The sequence below is a fragment of the Hippopotamus amphibius genome, chromosome 10 (assembly GCF_030028045.1).
Source record: "Hippopotamus amphibius kiboko isolate mHipAmp2 chromosome 10, mHipAmp2.hap2, whole genome shotgun sequence".
In the NCBI taxonomy this organism is placed as follows: domain Eukaryota; kingdom Metazoa; phylum Chordata; class Mammalia; order Artiodactyla; family Hippopotamidae; genus Hippopotamus; species Hippopotamus amphibius.
Window position 1 is genome coordinate 72,233,961 of NC_080195.1, and position 20,587 is coordinate 72,254,547.

The 20,587-nt window shown below is 38.7% G+C and overlaps 1 protein-coding gene across 6 annotated transcripts in view; it reads right to left on the reverse strand.

The window, feature by feature from the left end:
- CRYBG3 (crystallin beta-gamma domain containing 3) overlaps positions 1–20,587 on the reverse strand; it is a 111,452-nt gene that overhangs the window by 51,622 nt on the left and 39,243 nt on the right. For all 6 annotated transcript variants that reach the window (XR_009047666.1, XR_009047665.1, XR_009047668.1 and 3 more), the window contains exons 4-11: positions 13,813–20,023; positions 12,396–12,440; positions 12,037–12,152; positions 10,917–11,064; positions 6,107–6,243; positions 4,730–4,844; positions 2,807–2,842; positions 549–682 (exon numbers count right to left, since the gene is read on the reverse strand). Coding sequence is in view for 2 of the 6 variants with exons in the window: in XM_057696373.1 (XP_057552356.1) it covers positions 549–682; positions 2,807–2,842; positions 4,730–4,844; positions 6,107–6,243; positions 10,917–11,064; positions 12,037–12,152; positions 12,396–12,440; positions 13,813–20,023 (6,942 nt within the window). In the remaining 4 variants the exon portion in view is untranslated. The remainder of the gene's footprint in view (positions 1–548; positions 683–2,806; positions 2,843–4,729; positions 4,845–6,106; positions 6,244–10,916; positions 11,065–12,036; positions 12,153–12,395; positions 12,441–13,812; positions 20,024–20,587) is intronic.

The following is a 20,587-nucleotide window of genomic DNA, read 5'->3' on the forward strand; positions in this document are numbered from 1 at the left end:
GTAACTGCTGATTGAGACTGGGATAGCAGCATGATGGTTACACTTGGGTTTGAACTTAGAAGTTCTTAGGGAGCTTTCTTAAAAACAGTGCAGGGCCAGAGGGTAACCAATGTCAAGAATCCTTAACTTTGTAAACACACAACCCAGGCTACTTCTTCAATGAGAGAGGACTCACTGCCAAGACCCTCAGCACAGAAAGTCAACTAAGGTAGAACAGAGGGTAAAAATTGGGGTGCTCTCTCATTCACGTGCATAATGTGTCCAAAAATAATTTCATCTTGCAACTCTTATCTTCTATAATGTGTTTAGAAATACTACATGTTTAAGTTTTAGAAACTATTTTCTTCATTTAATCCATCTCAAAAATCTCTACTACTAATAAGAGTTCGCAGAAAGCTGTCAGTAACTAATATTTTTTTATTTCCCCCATTTCAGAGGGATGTATATTTTTAGATTAAGGTAGGTTGTTTTTGCTCTGCTTAGCACAGTTTTTGTGCTGATCTTCAAAAGTAGACAACTGAATCACATAGTGGAAATATAACACTCACACTCCACCGATGACACGAATTGATCCAATTCCATGAAAGTCTACATCATTTTTTAAAAAATTAGGGACAGAATCTACATGTTCACTAAACTCTTTGGCCTGTCCATGGAAGTGAGGTTTTTCATAAATAATAACCTGAAAAATAGGAAAGAAAATTATTCAGTATGGTCACATCTTAGAATACATACTGATTTACTTAAATGACACTAAGGCCACAACCTGAATTAAGGATCATTGTCCATTTTCTTCATTAATATATACTCAAAATATAGCACATTATCTGACATTTACAAGCAATATGTGAGTCTTTATCATCATAAAGGTAAAACATCTTGATAACATGTTTCCCTCATATCAGTACACTCAAGGATGATTACTTGTTCTAATTACCCAAATCCTAAGACCATCTCATAAACTGTCTTATAACTGATTCTTGAATTATCTTTCTACATTTATTTCTCTGTTCAAAATTTGATATAGATCTGCCTTATATTTTATTGAATTTCCCCTATAAAAAATAAAAACTCTCTTGAGGTTCCAGGGCATAAACATAAATTATCTACTGATTTGAGAAAACATGCTGTTTCTTGTAACATTGCTTGTATGGTCACTACTAGTCATTGAGAAGAATTAGATATGCAAATTCCTGAATTTAAATACAAAACTTCCTAAAAGTTAGAGATGATTGAAAAAATGTTGGTATTTTTATTGGATATTTGGTTCAAATGGAGGAGGAGGGCATGTAGCAGAAAACAGATTTCTAGCATTTCATTTACTCCAAACTTGGACTGGTACAAGCACTTCTCTTCTACCACTTCCATGCCCTTTACTTCCCAAATACAAGCTGCCCTTAGTAGAGGGAAGCGATAACAGTGATAACAGCAGTAATCCATCCACACTCTTATCACCTGGTCCTATTTATGGCTAAGGGCATAATCTGTGCACAGCTGGCAAGTAAGACCTCATGCTTAGGGACACTGAACCAGCAAGTTATAGCTTCTTTATTTAAAAAAAAAAAAACTGAGAACATTACACAGACTGAAAAAAATATGTAGTACTGCTCCTGCTATTTTCTACGTATTAAATTTTCAGAGTGCTTATTGGAAGAGATGGGTTTAATACATGCTACATATGCTGAACATATTCACCCTAAGTAAAAAGCAATAATTCTTTGATGAGTAAGTCATAAGCCACCATCTAACAACTTGGAAATTGTGACTATCTAGGATAGCCATTCCCTTCACACAGCTCTACAACCTGTCAGACTCCCAGCCTGCTACTCCTGAAGTTCTGATTCAGCAGACAAGGAGACGGAGACAAGTCACTCAGGGAGTGCCACAACTAACTCTGGTCTATTAGGTCGCTGGTTCAAAACCTTGGCTGCATGTTAGAATCACCCAGGGAGCTTTGAAAAACTTTAACCACATCCCAGACCAAAAAAGTCTCTCTTCAGAAGCAGTGGAATCCAGGAATAAGTATTTTTTTTTTAAAAACTCACATATGTATGATTCCAATATATAGCCAAGGTGTATTAGATACACTCAGATACTAAGTTTTAAAAAACTTTATTTACATGACTGAGAGAATGGTAGTCAATTCCACAAATTAGGAAGCCCAGAAATGGGAGAGCTGGAGGAGCTGTGCTTTGTTTTGGAGAAGAGGATGGATGAATCCCTGCCTCCCTGCCTGCCTCTGGAAGTGCTGTAACTTAAACACAGGTTTTTCTTCCTATCTTTACAGTCACTCTATAATTGCATTTCTTTTCCTCTCCCAAAGCATACTTAATCCTAGCACTACTACCACCCCAGTTTTCAGTGCCTCTACTGTTCCCTTCGGATACTCATACTTTCAAACCGACATCACCTACATCTCCTTTTGATCGTCCTTGATCTCAGCATCACTCCCCAGTACCTGACAGGTATTTCCACTTGAATGTCTAGCTATCACCTCAAGCCCCCCAACCCCCGCCCACGCCGCAAAACAAATATCAAACCTATCATCTTTCCACCCTGTTAGGAGGTGCTTATTGGGTCTGACTGGGTTGTCAGTACAGACCTCCACCTTTGCATACTGAGCCCTCTACCCATTCAAGCCCTGGCCCTCAGCAACCACTGCGTGCAGTCACTTCCCACCACCCCAATATGCATTAGCCAGCTATTATTAGCATACATTCCAGTAACCTTTTTTTAATAGTCCAAAATGGTTAAAGATTAATACTCAAATTTTTTAGCCTGCTATCGAAGTCTGTTCAAGACTCACCTTTAAGTTCATAGGCATTTCCACTTTCAGTCCACCCTTAAGATGACAAGAAATTTTAATTAGACATATACATATTTAAAATGTTCAAAAGTAACTGACATATGTAGGTTATATAAAAATATGATTAGTGACAATTACATACCAGTCAAATTTAAGTTGTGGTATTTTAAAATTTAAAAATTTAAGTACAGAACTCTACAGTAGTCAAAATCAAGTCAGACAACTCTACATCAGTGTATATGGGGTAAGAAATCTTAAAAAGATACTTTCCAGAGTATAACCACTACCAGGAAGGAAACCAAGCTCTAGTGCTTAAGTACATGTGACCAATTAAAGATTTAATCCTATGGCAGAGTGTCTCAGAACACCGGAGTTATTAGTAGATTTAAAGCTTTCATTTGGCAGAGTAGATTCCTAAACCACTTAATACTAAATTTCTTCTCTACAATTGCTTGGGCTTTCTTGTTTTTCTTTTTTTTTAAATAAATTTATTTATTTTTATTTATTGGCTGTGTTGGGTCTTCATTGTTGTGCACGGGCTTTCTGTAGTTGTGGAGAGAGGGGCTGCTCTTTGTTGCAGTGCGCAGGCTTCTCACTGAGGTGGCTTCTCGTGTTGCAGAGCATGGGCTCTAGGAATGTGGGCTTCAGTAGTTGTGGAGCATGGGCTCATTAGTTGTGGCTCATGGGCTCTAAGTGCCAGCTCAATAGTTGTGGTGCACGGGCTTAGTTGCTCCGCGGCATGTGGGATCTTTCCAGATCAGGGCTCGAACCCGTGTCCCCTGCATTGGCAGGTGGATTCTTAACTGCTGTACCACCAGGGAAGTCCCTGGGCATTCTATATTAGAGAAAGCACTTCCTCTTCCAAGTTCTATGAACACATATCACACTTGCTGTCTTTGTGACCACATGGATGTAGAGCATAAAAGGTAACCCGCTCCTCACAAAAGCTCTAGCTTATAACTTCCTTGTTTCCAATGCTACTCCACACTGTGATATTCCTTAAAATTTCTGTTTTTCCTGGTTTTTATTTTTTTAAAGGCACAGTACAATCGAATACGGTTTATCACATAGCCACCATTTAATTAAAGTTTTCCCCTCAAATAAAAATGTAACAAAATAAATCATTAATGCGGGCACTAATTACTTTTAAGAAAGCAACCATTGACAGAATTGCCCATTTATTATTAATACTGAACTTATCATTCATTACTGCAATGGAAGAGTGGAATTTACAACAAGCAACTTTCCAATAAGCATCAAAAAAAAACAAATTCAGAACTTTTTAAAGTATGCAAAATTTTCACAGAATATTACTTATAAGGAAACTGCATGTATTGTGATAAATTTGGCATAAAGTAAATTCAGACACCTGTCTTCTAGAAAACATTAAAATATTTTCACACAGACTGAGAGAAGCAGAAAAACAATGTATGAATAGTTTGCCTATTTAGTAGTAGTAGTATACATATACATTTCTCAAGACTGAAATGCATGACCAATCATCAGAGCTATCTTAATTTTGAATTCATGGATTCTTAAGACAATGCTTCTTTTAAAATCTGCTTACTGGGGCTTTCCTGGTGGCACAGTGGTTAGGAATCTACCTGCCAATGCGGGGGAAATGGGTTCGAGCCCTGGTCTGGGAAGATCCCACGTGCTGCAGAGCAACTAAGCCCCTGTGCCACAACTACTGAGCCTGCGCTCTAGAGCCTGCAAGCCATAACTATTGAACCCACACACTGCAACTACTGAAGCCCGCATACCTAGAGCCCATGCTCCACAACAAGAGGAGCCACCAAAATAAGAAGCCCACGCACTGCAATGAACGTGGCCCCAGCTCTCCACAACTAGAGAAAGCCCACGTGCAGCAACAAAGACCCAGTGCAGCCAATAAAAATAAATAAATAAATAAAATCTTCTTACCATTTGAAGTGGACGCAATGATTTCATTTCCGCTGCAGAAATCTCAAAGAGTCCATGGTCTTCCTCCAAAACTGTAGCTTGCCCCTTGAAATTAATATCCGGGTAGGCAAGCCAACTAAATAAGAAATGAATGGTTGGTTAAAGTATAATAGGAATACTTTAATCTGGTTCTGTAAGAGTTAAAAGTGAAAAAAAAACTGCAAAAAGAAAAAGAAACCTCTGTCACAGAATTACACTAGTAAAACACATTCAAAGTGACATTGTCAGGCAGCATATAACGAGTTAACATGTTGTTAAGTACTTACATTCAGACTCTATCCTAAGTTTATCATATGTTTTCCAAGCACTGGCATTACTTTCCTTAGAATTTTCCAACATTTAAAAGGTGTGAAACCTTTAATTCAATTAGGATGTAACTGAAAAATAAAAACCATTCCACTATATTCCATTCTTTTTTAAACTAGGACAAACAGAGGTAGGGATTCCACTAAGCATTTTACATCTTTGACCCACAGTTTTAGAATCAATATCAGTTCTTGGGCTGACTCGGGAATAGCATTTGAAATAAGATTCCTAAAAGACCTATTTAGCAATCAGCTAAACTCAGTAATTACAGACATTTCTCAGGATCATGTCAATTACTGCGTCTGCCCAAGTGTTCTGATCTACTTTTGGGGGAGATGAAGAAAGATGCTGAACTGTGACCCCCAAATTCGACACTAACCATCGTCAGAGCAGATGAAAATGGTGAAAGAGAGAAGAGGGATCCATGTTGAAGAAGGCAACACAAAATCTATGATTCAAGCCAATCTGGGACTGAACTGAACTGAATTCAGACCCACCATCCTGAAGGTACCTTGGGAATCAGAAAGGCCTAGTGACAAATCCACGCTTACCAGCTGGTAGCTTGCGACAAGCCACTTAATTCCCTCATTTATGACATGAGAGTAGCTCTACCTGTCTTCCAGGAATAGAGCAGTAATAAAAAATTGCCACGTCCCTGGTACTACAAAGGCCCACAATAACTATCAGCACTGAGACATTCTACAAATAGCTCAGGCTCCAGAATTTTAGGCCAGGGACATGTATTTATTTTTCAGTCCCACTGTCTGGTAGATGAAAAGACAACGGATGCATCTATCAAGAACTACGTCTGAGAATCTATATTTGTGAGTCATATATCAAAGACTTAATTGGATCCGAAAAAAGATAGAATTTGTTTTAATCCCTGCAAAAATCATTTCTTGGGTATCCAGAAGTATACACAGTAAAATTAATTAAAACGTCAGAAATGTGTATGTCACCAGTTGAAATATGAAACAAAAAGTTAACTTTCGTAGCCATCAATCACTGTAATAAACAGAAACGGATACATACACTCCTGACTTCACAGTGAAAGACACAGATTTGGGAATATTCAGCTCTTCCAAATTGGGGACTGCTCGCTGTATGCAGATAGGACAACATGCTGGATCAGACTTTGGGCAAAGTTCTATCTCTGGAATGCTGCAATCCTGAAAAAAAAAAAAATTGGCTTTGAAATATCTAGAGACACACAATCCAGTATTCTCAACACCCTGGACATGCAGTTACAATTATTCTCATTGTTCAATTGAATTTCCATCCAAAAACAGTATAAAGGAAATACTGTTTCTCCTTAGCAGTCTAAAATAAATTTTTTAAGGAGTTACATTGATTACATGAAAATTATAAGTATTATTGATTGAAAAAGTACTACCCCAATTCTTTCTGTTTTGTTTTTAAAAGTCTTGCTCCATTAAGCAAGGTTCAGAGTTACCAAACTATCTGAGTGCCAAGAGTCTGTAAGCCTTCCTTCTTAGAAGCATAACAAAGCCATAGGGAGGAAGGGAGTTAAATAAAAGCTGATCTCATGGGGAACATAAAAAATAAATAACAGCGAGGCACTACTCCCTCAGCGTGTTATCTAATTTACATTGACAAAAGAAATAGGAATTAGATGTGAGGGTAAAGGAAATCTGTTTTCCTACTTGTGGTATTTATTTTCTTTAGTACAAGTTGGTTTGAAGAAGAAAGGCATTATGAAATTTGATCCTATACTCCATCACACACCCACTGTCACCACGTCCTGTCAAACTTTCCTTTAAAATTTCCACTGTCAAGGTCCTTCATCAAAGCCAAGACTTTGAATATGGGCCTAGACCACCAGTCGAGTAAGCTTAGTCTTTATACAGCTGGGCTCGTGAGAACACCACTTCCCTCATCATACTCCTCGAGACCTAAGCACTTCACACTTATATTTCTGTTTTCCTTTCTACAATATGACAACCACCCAGTGATCCACACTAACTCTACACAACTCTTCAGTATCCATGCTACCTCTGCTTTTGTCCTCTCTAAGCTTTGTAAATGTTTCCTTTACTGTAACTAAAGAATTTTCGGTATTATTACTTATGAAAATATTTTTTTAATTTTATTGGAATATAGTTGACTTACAATCTTGTGTTAGTTTCAGGTGTACAGCATAGTGATTCAATTATACATATATATGTGTAGATATATAGACATATACATTCATTCTTTTTTCAGATTCTTTTCCCATATAGGTTATTACAGAATACTGAGTAGAGTTCCCTGTGCTGTACGGTATGTCCTTTTTGGTTATCTGTTTTGTATATAGCAGTGTGTTTCTGCTAATCCCAAACTCCTAACTCAGCCCTCCCTCCCACGTTTCCCCTTTGCAAACCACAGGTTTGTTTTTGATAGTCAAATCCTAACTCAAAAAAGACCTTATCATTTCTTAAAGAATCAAAACCACAATTATTTTTCTCTTCTCTGAAACTACAGATGTGCTTCTGTCTGAACACACAATATATCTCAGGAATCATGAGTGTTTAATTACACGACTCAAGTTTCAGTAGCATAATTCTCATCTAGGACATTGTGAAATTCAAATGATTGTGCTTTAATGAAAAAGGTAAATGCAGTAACAATTCAAGGTGACAGACTGAACAATCATATTTTTATTATAATCTGTTTTGCAATTTTAAAACTGAAATTTTCTGATTATTTTAATCTTTCTCCAAACTGAGTTCTCTTATTATTAATCATTCTTATTAATATGCAAAATCAAGCAAATTGATATACCTTGTTTTCAGAAAGTTAGTTCTAAAATGCTATACGGTAAAAAGGCATAACCTAAAATACCCTTTATAGTATAAAAAGTATATTTCCTTCTAAAGTTTCATTTAAAAAATAGCCAGAAATGTCCAGAAGAGTCACCTGTCAATCTTCTAGTCTCTTTTGTTTGCTATTAAAAATAGAGTTCTAGTAACATTATTTAAAATGCTGCCATATTAATGTTCCCCCAGGGATCTGAGGTACAGTAACGGAATACATAACCAAGTGTCTCACACAAATAAGTTTCCTCTTCATTGTGTTATACAAACAATGTTTGGGTGGTGTATTTTAAAAGGGAAAAAGCTAAAAGGCATGAGTCTACCATAACAGAGAAGGAAACAGCATTATGGAAAAAGCATAATGATGGCTAAGAAATTGAAAATAAAAACAAAAATGCTTATGTTCTCAACTATCTTTATTAGAGGACCATTTTTTTTCTCTAGTTGACTGAAAAAGATTTCACTGATAAGTTCTATTTTCTCCATGATGGCCATCCACAGAAATAATGTCTTTTGTAAGATTTGTATAATTCTTGATGGCCAAAGGCAGTAAACACCAGCAACTGAATGGTGCTTTATAGTAACCTAGCAACAATAAGCAGTTTACTCTTAGTAAAGAGAAGTTTATATGGCTTCTTCGCAGACTTTTCTAGTCACGATGTACTTCATAAATACATCTTGGTGAAATCTACAAGCTTAGACTATTAAAGCAACTAGCAGGAATGGAGACAAAGCTATAGGAGAGAAACAGGGTAGGAATGAAATACAAAAACAGTAAGAAAAACTACTTGCCTCCACCTTACATGAAATACCTTCAGCCCGTGATCTGACATCATCTCCCTCTCTTCTCGGCTTATTAATGAGGGGAAAACCTAAGCAACTTCTGAAGGAAGGAAATGTCAACCCTTTAAAAAAATATTGAATGCATGATAAACAGAGTAATGGGCAAGATTCATTTTTTTCTATTTGAGAAAAGAAAGCACTTATTGGTATCTTCCTTTACTTGCTCTATCTAGTCACAGCAAAGCAAAGACATCATGAAAGTACTATCTTTAAAGAACACTAAAGTTTTGACTACTCAGATTAGAGCCACTAAAAGGTGATGAAACAAGATAAAGCTGGCGTAGGCCTAGGTGAATCTGGAATGACCGCCAAGAAAATGAAGCTATCGATAGGCAGAATTTGACAAGGTGGGAGAAAGGAAACAGTTTGATGCCTGATTCTTGCTTTGTAAAATATTTAGAACAATGCTAATGCCTTTTCCATTCAATGCTCAATAGTTTTATTTTCCTTCCTCACTAAAAGCTGCGACCATGTCCAAGACAAGTGGGTACTAACACTGCAATTTAAAAAATGACTCCACGAACAAACAATGGAAGAAGGAAAAATGCAAGTATGACTTATTCTTTCTTATAATATATTTGAAGCAAATGGCGGATGTGCAAATACCCATTTATATACCCATGCTCAACAGACTGAATTTGTTGTTGGATTTTACTGTGGTTTGATTTGGGGCGGGGGTGTGGCGGCTGCTGCTTACAATACTTTATTCATCTTTTTTTTTTTTTTCCCCACAAGGCCTGGCACGGTGCCTGACATTCACAGGCAGGCACAAAACCACACGTTATTTAAATCTTAGAAGATTCCACCTACAAACTAATTATCCATTTCACGGAATTTCTAGTGAGTTAGCTAATTAAGTGAGCACGCACATGCTGTTGGTGAGCTGAACTGCCTGCGGTTAAATTCTTCAATGAAAACGAACACTGCCCTCCGTGTTGTAGCCATCAATCTCCCTGAAGTACCTGCAAGCCACCGACATGCACCTCAGTATCTGACGCAAGTGGCTCTGCTAGGGACTCTCTCACATCTCCCGTGCTGCCGAACCCCTGTTTACTCGCTCAAGATGCCAATCAGGTGCCACCTCCTCCAGGTGAGGTGCCCCTTCTTCGGGCACCTGGAGGGCCCTGCACAGTACTTCTCACCTCATACAGTCATGTGATTCAGCTGTCTCTGCCCTGGACTCTGAGCAATCTGAAGTAAAAGACCATATATCACTTGTGTTTCTGTTCCCAGTGCCTATCACAGTACTGGGTCCAAAAGCAGACACAAATATTTGTTAGACACAGGTTGGTTGAACAGTTCTGCAGAAGGTATGAATGCATGCAGACACTGCTTTATAATAATATGAGCTTTTCTGTGTGCTCTCTTCTTTTTCTGTATGCTATCTGCAACTATCAAGGGTTTAATAACACTGATCCAAATCATTGACAGGGTCGACTTCAATGTAGACATTTTCAGCACAAAAATAGAATCTGCATAATTTGAAAAATATATTATGTCCACGACTGTCACAGGAGTAACCGCACTAAATCATGTACTACATTACTGCTGAAGGAACTCTTAAGAATACACGGGAGAATTCTGTCCTTATCACTAACTCACCCCTTCTCTAAACCACCGAGGCGCTTCCCACAGAATGTTTTATTATTATATGGCAAGACCTTCCACATCTTAGTATTAAATAATATTTTCTAAACAGAAAATAAAAAAGCAACACTTTTTCCCTTCCTCTTCCCATCCTTCCTTAATTTCTTCTAACACTCCTCTTTCTCTCTCTCTCATAAACACCACACACATACATACACAAACACACACATGCGCACACACACACACACACACACAGCTGCACTGAGGAGTAGAAATCTACACTAGAAAAAGATGTATTTGGAAATATCTTATCCTAAAGATGTCTGGATGGCATACTCCTGGCTACTATTATAAAAATAGATATATATATTGCAACATGTAATATTTTACATGCCAGATTACATGTAATATTTTAAATTTTCCTTCACTTAATAGTTTATACATATCTGGTCACAAATTATCAATATGATAATAAAGATTAATAAAATTAGCACAAATATTAGCAACCATTTCTAAGCATTGTTGGGCCAAAGTAGAGCTTTATTACATGACAAACAAAACAAAATAAAAAACAGGGAAAAAATCAACTGTTCTGTTACCTTTAAAACACGTTTGATAGATCCCAACACAAAGTTTCTTTGTGGATGCTTTCTATTCTGAAGGGTCCAGTCACGATTTAACACCTTTTCCCCTTCTTCTAGGACACATTTCTGACCTTGGAAATGTGGTTTCTCATATAAAATCCAGCTGAACAAATATGAAAGCATGATCAGTTATAATTAATTTTCTAAGAAATGAGGCATAAAACAAATGATACTTAGAAGTCACAGACCATCTTCTCTACTTAAATTTTAAACTCTGGGCTATTTTCCACTGATAGCATATAATCCTATTTTGAAACAATGATATATATGCTAATGTAAGTATAAGCAAAGAGTATAAGAAAGAATACAAGTGCACAGAACTTGGAAGTAATACTTCCTGAACACAGCACCACACTCTATGCCTGTGCCTATATTTATATATACATACACTTTACAAATGCTATATACACATTTACATTAAAAACAATAGCTTAACAATTCCAAATTCCACTTCTACCCTAATTTTCCTGTCGTTGGATAACAGAACACATGTATCTCATTTCATTACATGAGGACACACTACACCACACCGCTTATAACATGACTACTGACCAGTGGGTAACGCAGACACAGGACAAAGAGATTCTGGCCCCCGCACGTCCATGGGATGTAGCCCATAATAACAAATGAGGTTTTCTGTCATTTTTACAACAAAGAATCCTTCACTTCTTGAGCAGGTCAGTGATACAAATGATTTTAAGCATGTGGCCTTCACATTCCTTAGCATCCCACAAGTTTTGAACTCATTTTCAAAGCTATGCTTCATTCAACTGAAGCCTTCAACTCAGCTTGCCATATCTTTCCTGCTAATAATGCAGTTACAAAAGGGTACTGATTATATATATTGTATATATTAGGACTTACTACTTACTGAAGGCTGTAAGTACTAGAAACAACCTATATTTTCTGCCACAGGAAATAAAGAACAATTAAGTTCTAAAACACTAATAATGTTTCAAAAAATTATTCTAGAGGAAAACGAATGTGGCCTTAATACAGAAAAAAACCATAAAGCATGAACAGCAAGAAAACAATTTAGGGGGGAAATGCTATAAAATGTTAAGAGATCTCTTACCAGCCCCTTACAACTTTTATCAGTACCCCATTCGGAAAGGACGAAGATGTAGCATCAGGAATGTTACAGTAGATCTCTTGTTTATGTTTACTTCCACGGAGATCATAGATAACCATCTGTAACACAGAGTAAGGAGGCACAATAACTAATTTTAAGAATGCATTTAAAATTCCAAAATGTCCTAGAATGTAGAAAATAAAATATCCTAAATATATAAAAGTAAATATTCCTTTAGGTGCTGAATCCTTGAGTAAGACAACAATTTTCCAAGTCAGTTAAAAGTATTTAAACTCCCCAAACCTAAAAGTAACCTTACTTCTCATATTTTATTTTAGTCTACCTAAGAAACTTGTGCTTACCTTCCCAGGTCTTGGGTTACACTTCAGAGTTTGTTTGTCAACATTCTGAAATAATAAAAGTGGAAGAAGTAAGCCTTAAGAAACAGATATATAGTTCACTTTCTTAGCAGTTACAAAATCAACTTATCACATATTTACTTAGTGACCATCATTACAAAGTGCACCTCTTAGGTACTACAAGGGATATAAAGGTAAATACAAAGGAAAATAAAGCTTTGTCTCTGCCCTCGAGAAGCTTATAGCTTAGAAAGGGGAAACAGATGATCACATTCCCGTGACTCTTCTAGGTCGGGGATTCAGTTAAACCCTCAGGTAAAATACAATCAAAATGCCAAGTTATGGAAGTCAAGAGAAATGTCACCAGCATGGAGGTGAGGTGATGGCAGAGGGAAGTTTCCAAGAGACTTGTCTGAGGAAGTGGTATGGAGAAGACCTTGAAAAACGGGATTTGAATAAGTGAAGACATGTGGCGGGCTGGTGTGGGGGGTAGTAAAGAAAAAAATTCCAGGAAAAGAACATCTTGAGAAAAAGTACAGACATCTTACAGGGTGTGTAACCAGAGCACAAAGAGACAAGGTTAAACAAAAAAAACTCAGGGACCTTGTAATACTGAGTGAAGAGGTTGCACTTGACTTAGTAGGCAACAGGGAACCATTAAAGAAACATTTCTTCAAATCCCAACCTTTCTTTTAAAAGGACTTGCCTTGCAAGCTATTGGTTGGTATTCAAGTGTTAGTACTTGCTACGAAGGGTATTCAAAGTAAAGATACAGCCCTTGGGAATGCTAGAGAAAGTTCCATGATCTTGGAAATGTCAGAAAGGAATGTCCCATGTTCAGTGATTATTCTATAGGAAACATTTAAATATTTCTAACTTGAAAAGCGTAACTGAATTTTAAGACATTTTCCAGCTTTAATGTTTTCATCTCCCTTTCTCTGAGTTAGTCTGTTCACTGCCCTGCTATGCATGAACAAGAATAAGACCAACTACAGCGAGAGAATGTTGTCAGGCAAACACCGAAAATATTTTAAGTATTTAAAATATTTTTAAACATTGTGAAATTTTTTTCATGAGACATAAGCTCAGCAGAAAGGGACAATTTTTCTACACATAGTATCTTGAGAAACTCATAGTGTTGTCACTTAGTTTGAAGCTAAAAACTAGCAAAGAACTGGGATACAACCTGCTTCTTTCTCTCTTATGTCTTTTAAATTCTGATGAAGCAATTTCGTCTTCTCAAACATAACAGCCCAGCTAAAATGTATGAGTTATGCTATAATTCCACCAAAGAACAAAGTAACCTCTGGTATTTTTTAAAACAATCTTCACACAGCCTCAAAACACTGATTTTCTTAATAAGCTTTTAGACCATTTCATGACTCAAAGCACTACTTCACTAGTTAATAAAATAACTTACCTCTGTGAATGGACTTAATCGGCCTGGGGTGTCTTGAGCAGGGAAGTATTTTGACACTGGTTCCTGAAAAACTCCACCAAATCTGGCTCCTTTTTCTGAGGAGTGGGTTTTGGAAGTCTGCAAATACTGATGAAAAGCGCTCTTTAAAGAAGAATGCAGTTTGGAAGTAAGGTCGGATTTTTGTAGCAATGAAGCCTTTTCTGGCCACAGACCAATCTGCAGATTAGAGGTAGTAGGCTCATTTGACGTCACATAAGAAATCTTAGAAATTCCAGTACTTTCCTGATCATCATCAGGGTAAAATGTGATAGAAGTATCTGGCCGTTTGAAAGTAACAGTTTCCTGCCTTCCAGCTCTCAGACTTCCTTTACACAACGGCTCTTCCCCTTCCTCCTCTTCCTCCTCTTCCCCTCCCTCCTGTCTGTCACCTTCATCAAAGTTCATCTTTAAACGCTCCGATACTGACTGGAGAAGCGATAGAACAGAAGAGGGCTGGTTTGTACTCTCTCTTGATTTTGTGGAGCCATGATGACCAGGTGAGACCTCACTAGACAGAATGTCCTCCTGAGAGCTGTCATCCTCATAAATGGGAGACAAAGCTAAGGGATAAATCTTGTACCTTTTGGCCTCTACTGATAAGAACATTTCTGAACTATCACCATCGAATGTCTCACCTAATTTAGTCTCCTTTTCAAAATGGACAAGGTCAGTTCTACTCTCAGACCTTTCACATGCGAAAACAGGCATGCTGTCAGCAGATGTGGCAGGAATCAGGAGGGAGTGTGTCCTTCTTACTTCTGCAGTAGCATACGTGTCCTCATCTTGAAGGGGCTCTTCATATAATATAGTAAAGGAGGAATTTTCTTGTTCATCCTGAGAAATGAAGGCTAAGTTAGGTTCTTCCTTTTCATCTCCATAATCTAGATCTCTTCTTTTCTTATGTACTGCAGTAACAGATGTTCTTCTGTCTAGCCTTCCTGTGGTATCCTCGGGTTGAAAATCTGGCATTGCTAAGGCTGGGTAGCCTTCATAATCCTTACTTAAGGTAGGTGATTCATAACCCCTGAAATATGAGGCAAGTCTAGTGTCACATGCTATCAAGCCCATCTTCATTTCAGTAGGCTCTTTCTCCATTTCTCCACTACTCACTTCAGCATCCTCTTGGAGGGCTTTCTCAGCTTCAAATGCGGGAGGCGTGGCCCCCGCTTGTATAGTGGGCAATTCCAGACCCGTTCCATATATTTTCTCAATGTTTACCACTGTGGACAAGACTTTGTGTTTCCTGATAGTCCCATCAGAATCTTCTGGGGATGTTCTTTCCATTTCTATCTTACAGGGCATGGACACAATCGTCCCAATTGTCTCTTTTGCATCTCTCTTATATGCTTTTTCCATTTCTAAGGAAGGTACTGCCTTCTTGCCTGATTCTTTCACTTCTAACACAAAAGCAGGCGCCATTTCGGTTTTCCTAATAACCCCTTCAGCATCCTTTTGGTAAGTGTTTTCCATGTCCAACATAGGTCTTTCAGTCTTTCCAGTGATCCCCTCACCATCTTTTTGATAGATATTTACCACTTCTAATGTAATGGGCATCACCTCAGTTTTGCCCATCTTTCCTTTGGCATCTTTTTGGTAAATATCTTCCATTTCTAGTGTAGCAGGTATCATTTCAGCCTTTTCATCAGTACCCTCAACATCTTTTTGGTAGACATTGTCCATTTCTGACATAACTGATGTCATCCCGGTCTTACCAACATCCCCTTCAGCATGCTTTTGGAAAATATTTTCCATTTCTAATGTAACAGGTGTCACCTCAGTCTTGGCAATATCCCCTTCAGCATCTTTTTGGTAAATATTTTCCATTTCTAATGTAGCAGGTATCACTTCAGTCTTTCCAGTTATTCCTTCAGAATCTTTTTGGTAGACAGTTTTCAATTCTGACATAACAGGCATCATGTCAGTTTTGCCAATATCCCCTTCAGTATCCCTCATTTTATAAGCTTTTTCCGTTTCTAAAATGGCAGGGAATCCCTCAGTGTTTTCAATATACCTCTCAGCATCCATTTGGCATGCTTCTCTCATTTTAAGAATTCCAGTTGTTGGCTCAGTTTTTAAGGTACTCAATTCAGCATCCTTTTTATGTGCTCTTCCCACTTCTGACATAGGGGGGACTGCCTCATATTTCATAATATTCAACCCAGCATCCTTCTTATTTGGTTTTCCCATTTCTAACATGGAAGGTATAAGCTCAATTTTTCCTATATTTGCTTCAGTATCCTTCTTGTGTACTTTCCCTACTTCTGACATTGCAAGGGGTGTGCTTTTATTACTGTGTCCTGGCAAGCTTTTTTCAGATATACATATAAGAGTATCAGACAAACTGCTTTTAGATGTCCCAGGTACATGGATGTCATCATTCACAAGTGGAGGCCACTTGAAATTTAATACAAGAGTTCTTGTATCCTCTGTCTCAGTTTTGTGATTATCAACACACACTATTTCCATTCTCTCTTTAGAGTCCTCGTTGAGAAATGAATGTGTTTTTGCTTTATCATCTAACCCTGTATGGGGCATGTCTTCAGCTAGTGAAACAGTATCTGATTCCTGCAAATTTATACTATCAGACTGTCCACCTCTATTTCCTGAAAAAGGGGGTCTTGGGTGGTAGAGAGCAATTTCTCTACCTTTCATTGACTCTGTGGCACTAACTAAGTTACCTACAGCCAAGAATCTGCTTAATACTTTTTCACTAATTTCACTTGTGCTTTGATTTACTGCCTGTTCTGACACCAAGAACTCCCTTACCATAGCATGCGGCTTAACACGGTCACTGTTCAGAATTTTTGAACTATTAGCCTGAAGTTCAGAATCCCAGGTTTCCTCAGCATCATTTGCTAAGGTTTCCTGGGCTGAATAAATAATCTCGTTGACTAATTCCCTAGCTTGATCTTCTAACAACCAAGACATATTCATTCTATCAGAATCAAGAAGGAGACTCTTCTCACCAACCATAGGTGAAACACAGGCCTTTTCTTCCCCTTGAACTTCAGACATGTTTTCCATGGCCTGCTCTTCCAAACGCTCTGTCAGCTGGATCCCTGTGAGTGCCATTTCTGATGGGTTTTTCTCAGGGATGTCTTCTTCCAGGGTACCTGGATTCATTATGCCGTCTATGGCTATGTGCTCCTGGCAGGTACCAGCTGTGTGTTTGGATTTTAGTTCTTCCCTGACAGAATTAAAGAGCTCACCAATCAATGTATCATCCTTTTTACATAAACCACTTTCAAGGTCCAAACGTTGGTCATGTGCTCTCCTCCTGGCTTCTGTGTGCTCAGCAGATGCTTCAGAACACTGCTGGCTTGAGCTGTTAACTGACGCTGGGGCCCCAGCAACGGCTCCAGTCTCTGCTTCCATGGCATTGTCAAATTGGGCAGCAGTCGGGAAATCAAGTGTCCCAGTATGATTCCCAAAATGGTCCTGAAGTGGGGTAACTTCTGCCCCTGTTGGGATAGTTGTCGCAAATTCCAAATAAGAGCTATTAGGGGACAGCAGGTTAGTTAAAGAGGCACCATCACGGGGGACATTTATGGGAACTTTTCCAGAACTAAAATTATTTGGGGGATTATGTGAACTTGTAACCATGCTAACTTTTTCAGAGTTACTTGAGGAAGAAGCCATGCTGTCCATACCACCACTTAGGAAATGAGCATCCTCTTTCTTTCTGTGAGATGAGGCTCTCTTTTCTGATCTCAGAACAGAAGGCTTAGTAAGAAAACTTGACTCCTCAGATGCAAAAGCATTTTTTCCCAAACTGATAGCAGTACCCAGAAAAGGTGCATTTACTTCTGTGCTGTCGGTTTCTTGGAATTTTGGCGAAGTATTAGTTAAGCTGAGTTCTGCCATTTCTGAAAAAACAGAAACCATCTTGGTCTCACAAATAACTGAAGGTTGATGAATCACAGAAGAGTTGGCTTCACAATTCTGTGCCATTTGCCTAGTAAGTTTTCCATCATGAACAGGAGGTAAAGTCCCAAGTATATTACTTTGGAGAAGAGCAGGAGGATGACCTGAGGCTTCCACCTCTGTTTCCTGTAGACCTTGACACTTGGAGGCAGAAGGAGAAATCTCAGTTTGGTAATTCTCTTTAAGGCCGGCATCTGAATATTTCTCTTTAATCTCTTTATGATCCACTAACTGAAAACTTTTGTCCTGTTCAACTTCTAGGGGAGTCAATTCTGATAAAATAGGATTTGCTGGCACATCTGTAATTTCAAGTGGAAAAGAAATTTTATCCTGAGAAGTGTCTCTGGGCTCTGTTTCAGAAACAGATATCTTGGAGATACCTAGAGTTTTTCCTTTTCCAGAATGTGACTCAGCAGGAACACTGTTCTGACCATCAACTTCAGCTTTTGATAACATTTCTGCAGTGTTATCAGTTTTGGTTTCCAAGGAGAAAGAAGAATCAGACTTGTCCATAGTGCTCTTACTTGCTTTGGCGTTTGACAGCATTAACTCTGCTTTATCGCAGCCTTGAGATGAAGTGGAACTGTGGTCCTCAGAGAGGCTTTCAGACTCAAACCTCAAGCCCACTACAGTTAAGTGGGTGTCACTGGCTTCAAGATCTAGTGGAAACTGGCATTTTTCACTATCAGGAAGAACTCCCTTGGATTCAAGAATTGCAGATGCATGCTTAGGGTGAAGGCAAGCAGGGAAACTCTTCTTGTCTCTGGCCTCAACATGATTTGCCACATTTTCTTCTTGACACTCACTAGGCTGACTGGAAATACCAACAATGTTGACATCCATAGTTTCAATGAGCACAGAAGAAGCTTCATTCTTTAAAACGGGAATATCCAACTTGCTCAGCATGCCAACTCCAGAAACAAAGGTAGGAGATGAAGTACTGAAATCGAATTTTTTGTGGTCAAGGTTAAGAGATGTCCTGGCATCTAGTGATGCTTTGGCTTGCTGAGGACTCTCAGAGTCAAGAAGAGATGCTGAAATGTGATTTCTATTAAGTTCAAAATCCAGTTCAGGTGCTATTTTATTTTCTAAGCATGCCACAACTACTGATTCACTGGTGTGTTTTACAGAGGCAGAGTCCTTTCGATTCATTCTAACAATGGGAGGCATTTTGCCATGTGGCCGAACAAGCTTTTTGGCTTCTGGTACCAACAACTGGTCAGTGTCTTTGGCTAATGACTTGATTCTATCTTCTGGAGCTTTTACATGACCTGGAGTTGTGGGTTCACCAACTGAGGTGCTTTCTGTTTCTTGCTTGATCTCTGAAGGAGCCAAATTTTTCTGTGTGTCTTGGGCAGACAATCTGTTTTCTTCACTTACAAGTTCTGTGTCTGTTATAGCATGTCTCTGGAGAGCAGTGGTGCTGGTGTGACTGGCAGCATGCTTTGATGAGTTATCTACAGTTTGCTTGTCAGAACACTTACTCTCTGGCAACTGCTGAGCTTCACACCTAATTGATTTATTTGGACTTGGCAAATCTGTATTTCCATGTTTGGTAGTGTCACTCCCAGCAGATTTACTACAAGAGAAGTCGGAAATAGCAGGGCTCTCAGGCTCAACGTGCTCCTCTCTTTGCACCAGCGTTCCATCACTCATCACCGAGCTGTTTTCTTTTACCATCGTTGCTGGTGTTGCTGTCCTCTGCAAGTCTGTACTGCAAGGAATTTTGCTGCTGTTACTTTCTGTTAACAATGCTGAACATACCAGATTTCTGTCAGTCTGAGAAACTGGTGCACAACTTACATGGTGTTGTGAGTCAGATTCTCCAGCAGTGGAGCTGGAATTAGTCACAGAATGGGATGACCTATTTCTCTCAGGTCCCCCATGATTGTTTCTATTTGAAACATCCCTAGAAGAAGCAGTGTTCAACAGTTCTTGGTTGTTTGTTGAATGGCTTTCTGTGGGGAGATTTACTTTATTATAATCAGAGTCTTCTAACAGGCCTTTGAGCACTTGTCCTTGCACAGATACATCTGTGCTAGCTGATGACAATGACACCATCCCAGCCTCCATCTCACTTCCAGGGCCAACATGTGTGCTCGAACTAGAGTCGGAACTTTCATTCTCTCTGTCTAAGGGATTCACAGTTTCCGACACAGTCTGCTGCTTCAAATACTTCCTCATTTGTCTGGAGCCTCGGTACGTTGCATATGTTACTAAGGGCCTCTCTGGTTTACCATCCATTTGTCTGCAAAAAGAAACAGCATGAGAGTATCAGGAAATATAATTAGTAACACAACAGTAATTCCAGAAATCGTGGTGAAGTATATCTTTCAAATACTCCTATTCTTAATATGTCCAAACTTGGGAAGGACATCCTAGAATGCGTCATTTCAGTTTATCTTTATGAAGCATAATACAGATGTGACTAGCAGCACATGAATGTCTGAGCTGCTTGGAACTGTCCCTCTCACCTGATTATGTCCGTCTCTCTCATGGTGGTTAATGGAGAGAATGTGGGCTGACAAGCCTGAGGCTTGAGTTCTAGTTCTGATCTCCAAGGACTGTTTGACTAGAAGGAACCACATTGCCTTTGTGCCTCATACTGGTACCTCATGGCTGCATCACTGATTTCCCACCATATCAGAGCATCATAGCGAGTTTCTCTTCCTTTACTTAGATGTGAATTTGGAACAGTAACTTTTAGCACCGAGGTAGAGAAGCTGTAAAGAAAACACCTGGCAAGTTTCCTTCTTTTTGACGATTTAGTGGGTTCCCTCTCTGATTATCTTAAATCTCATTCCACGGGTGG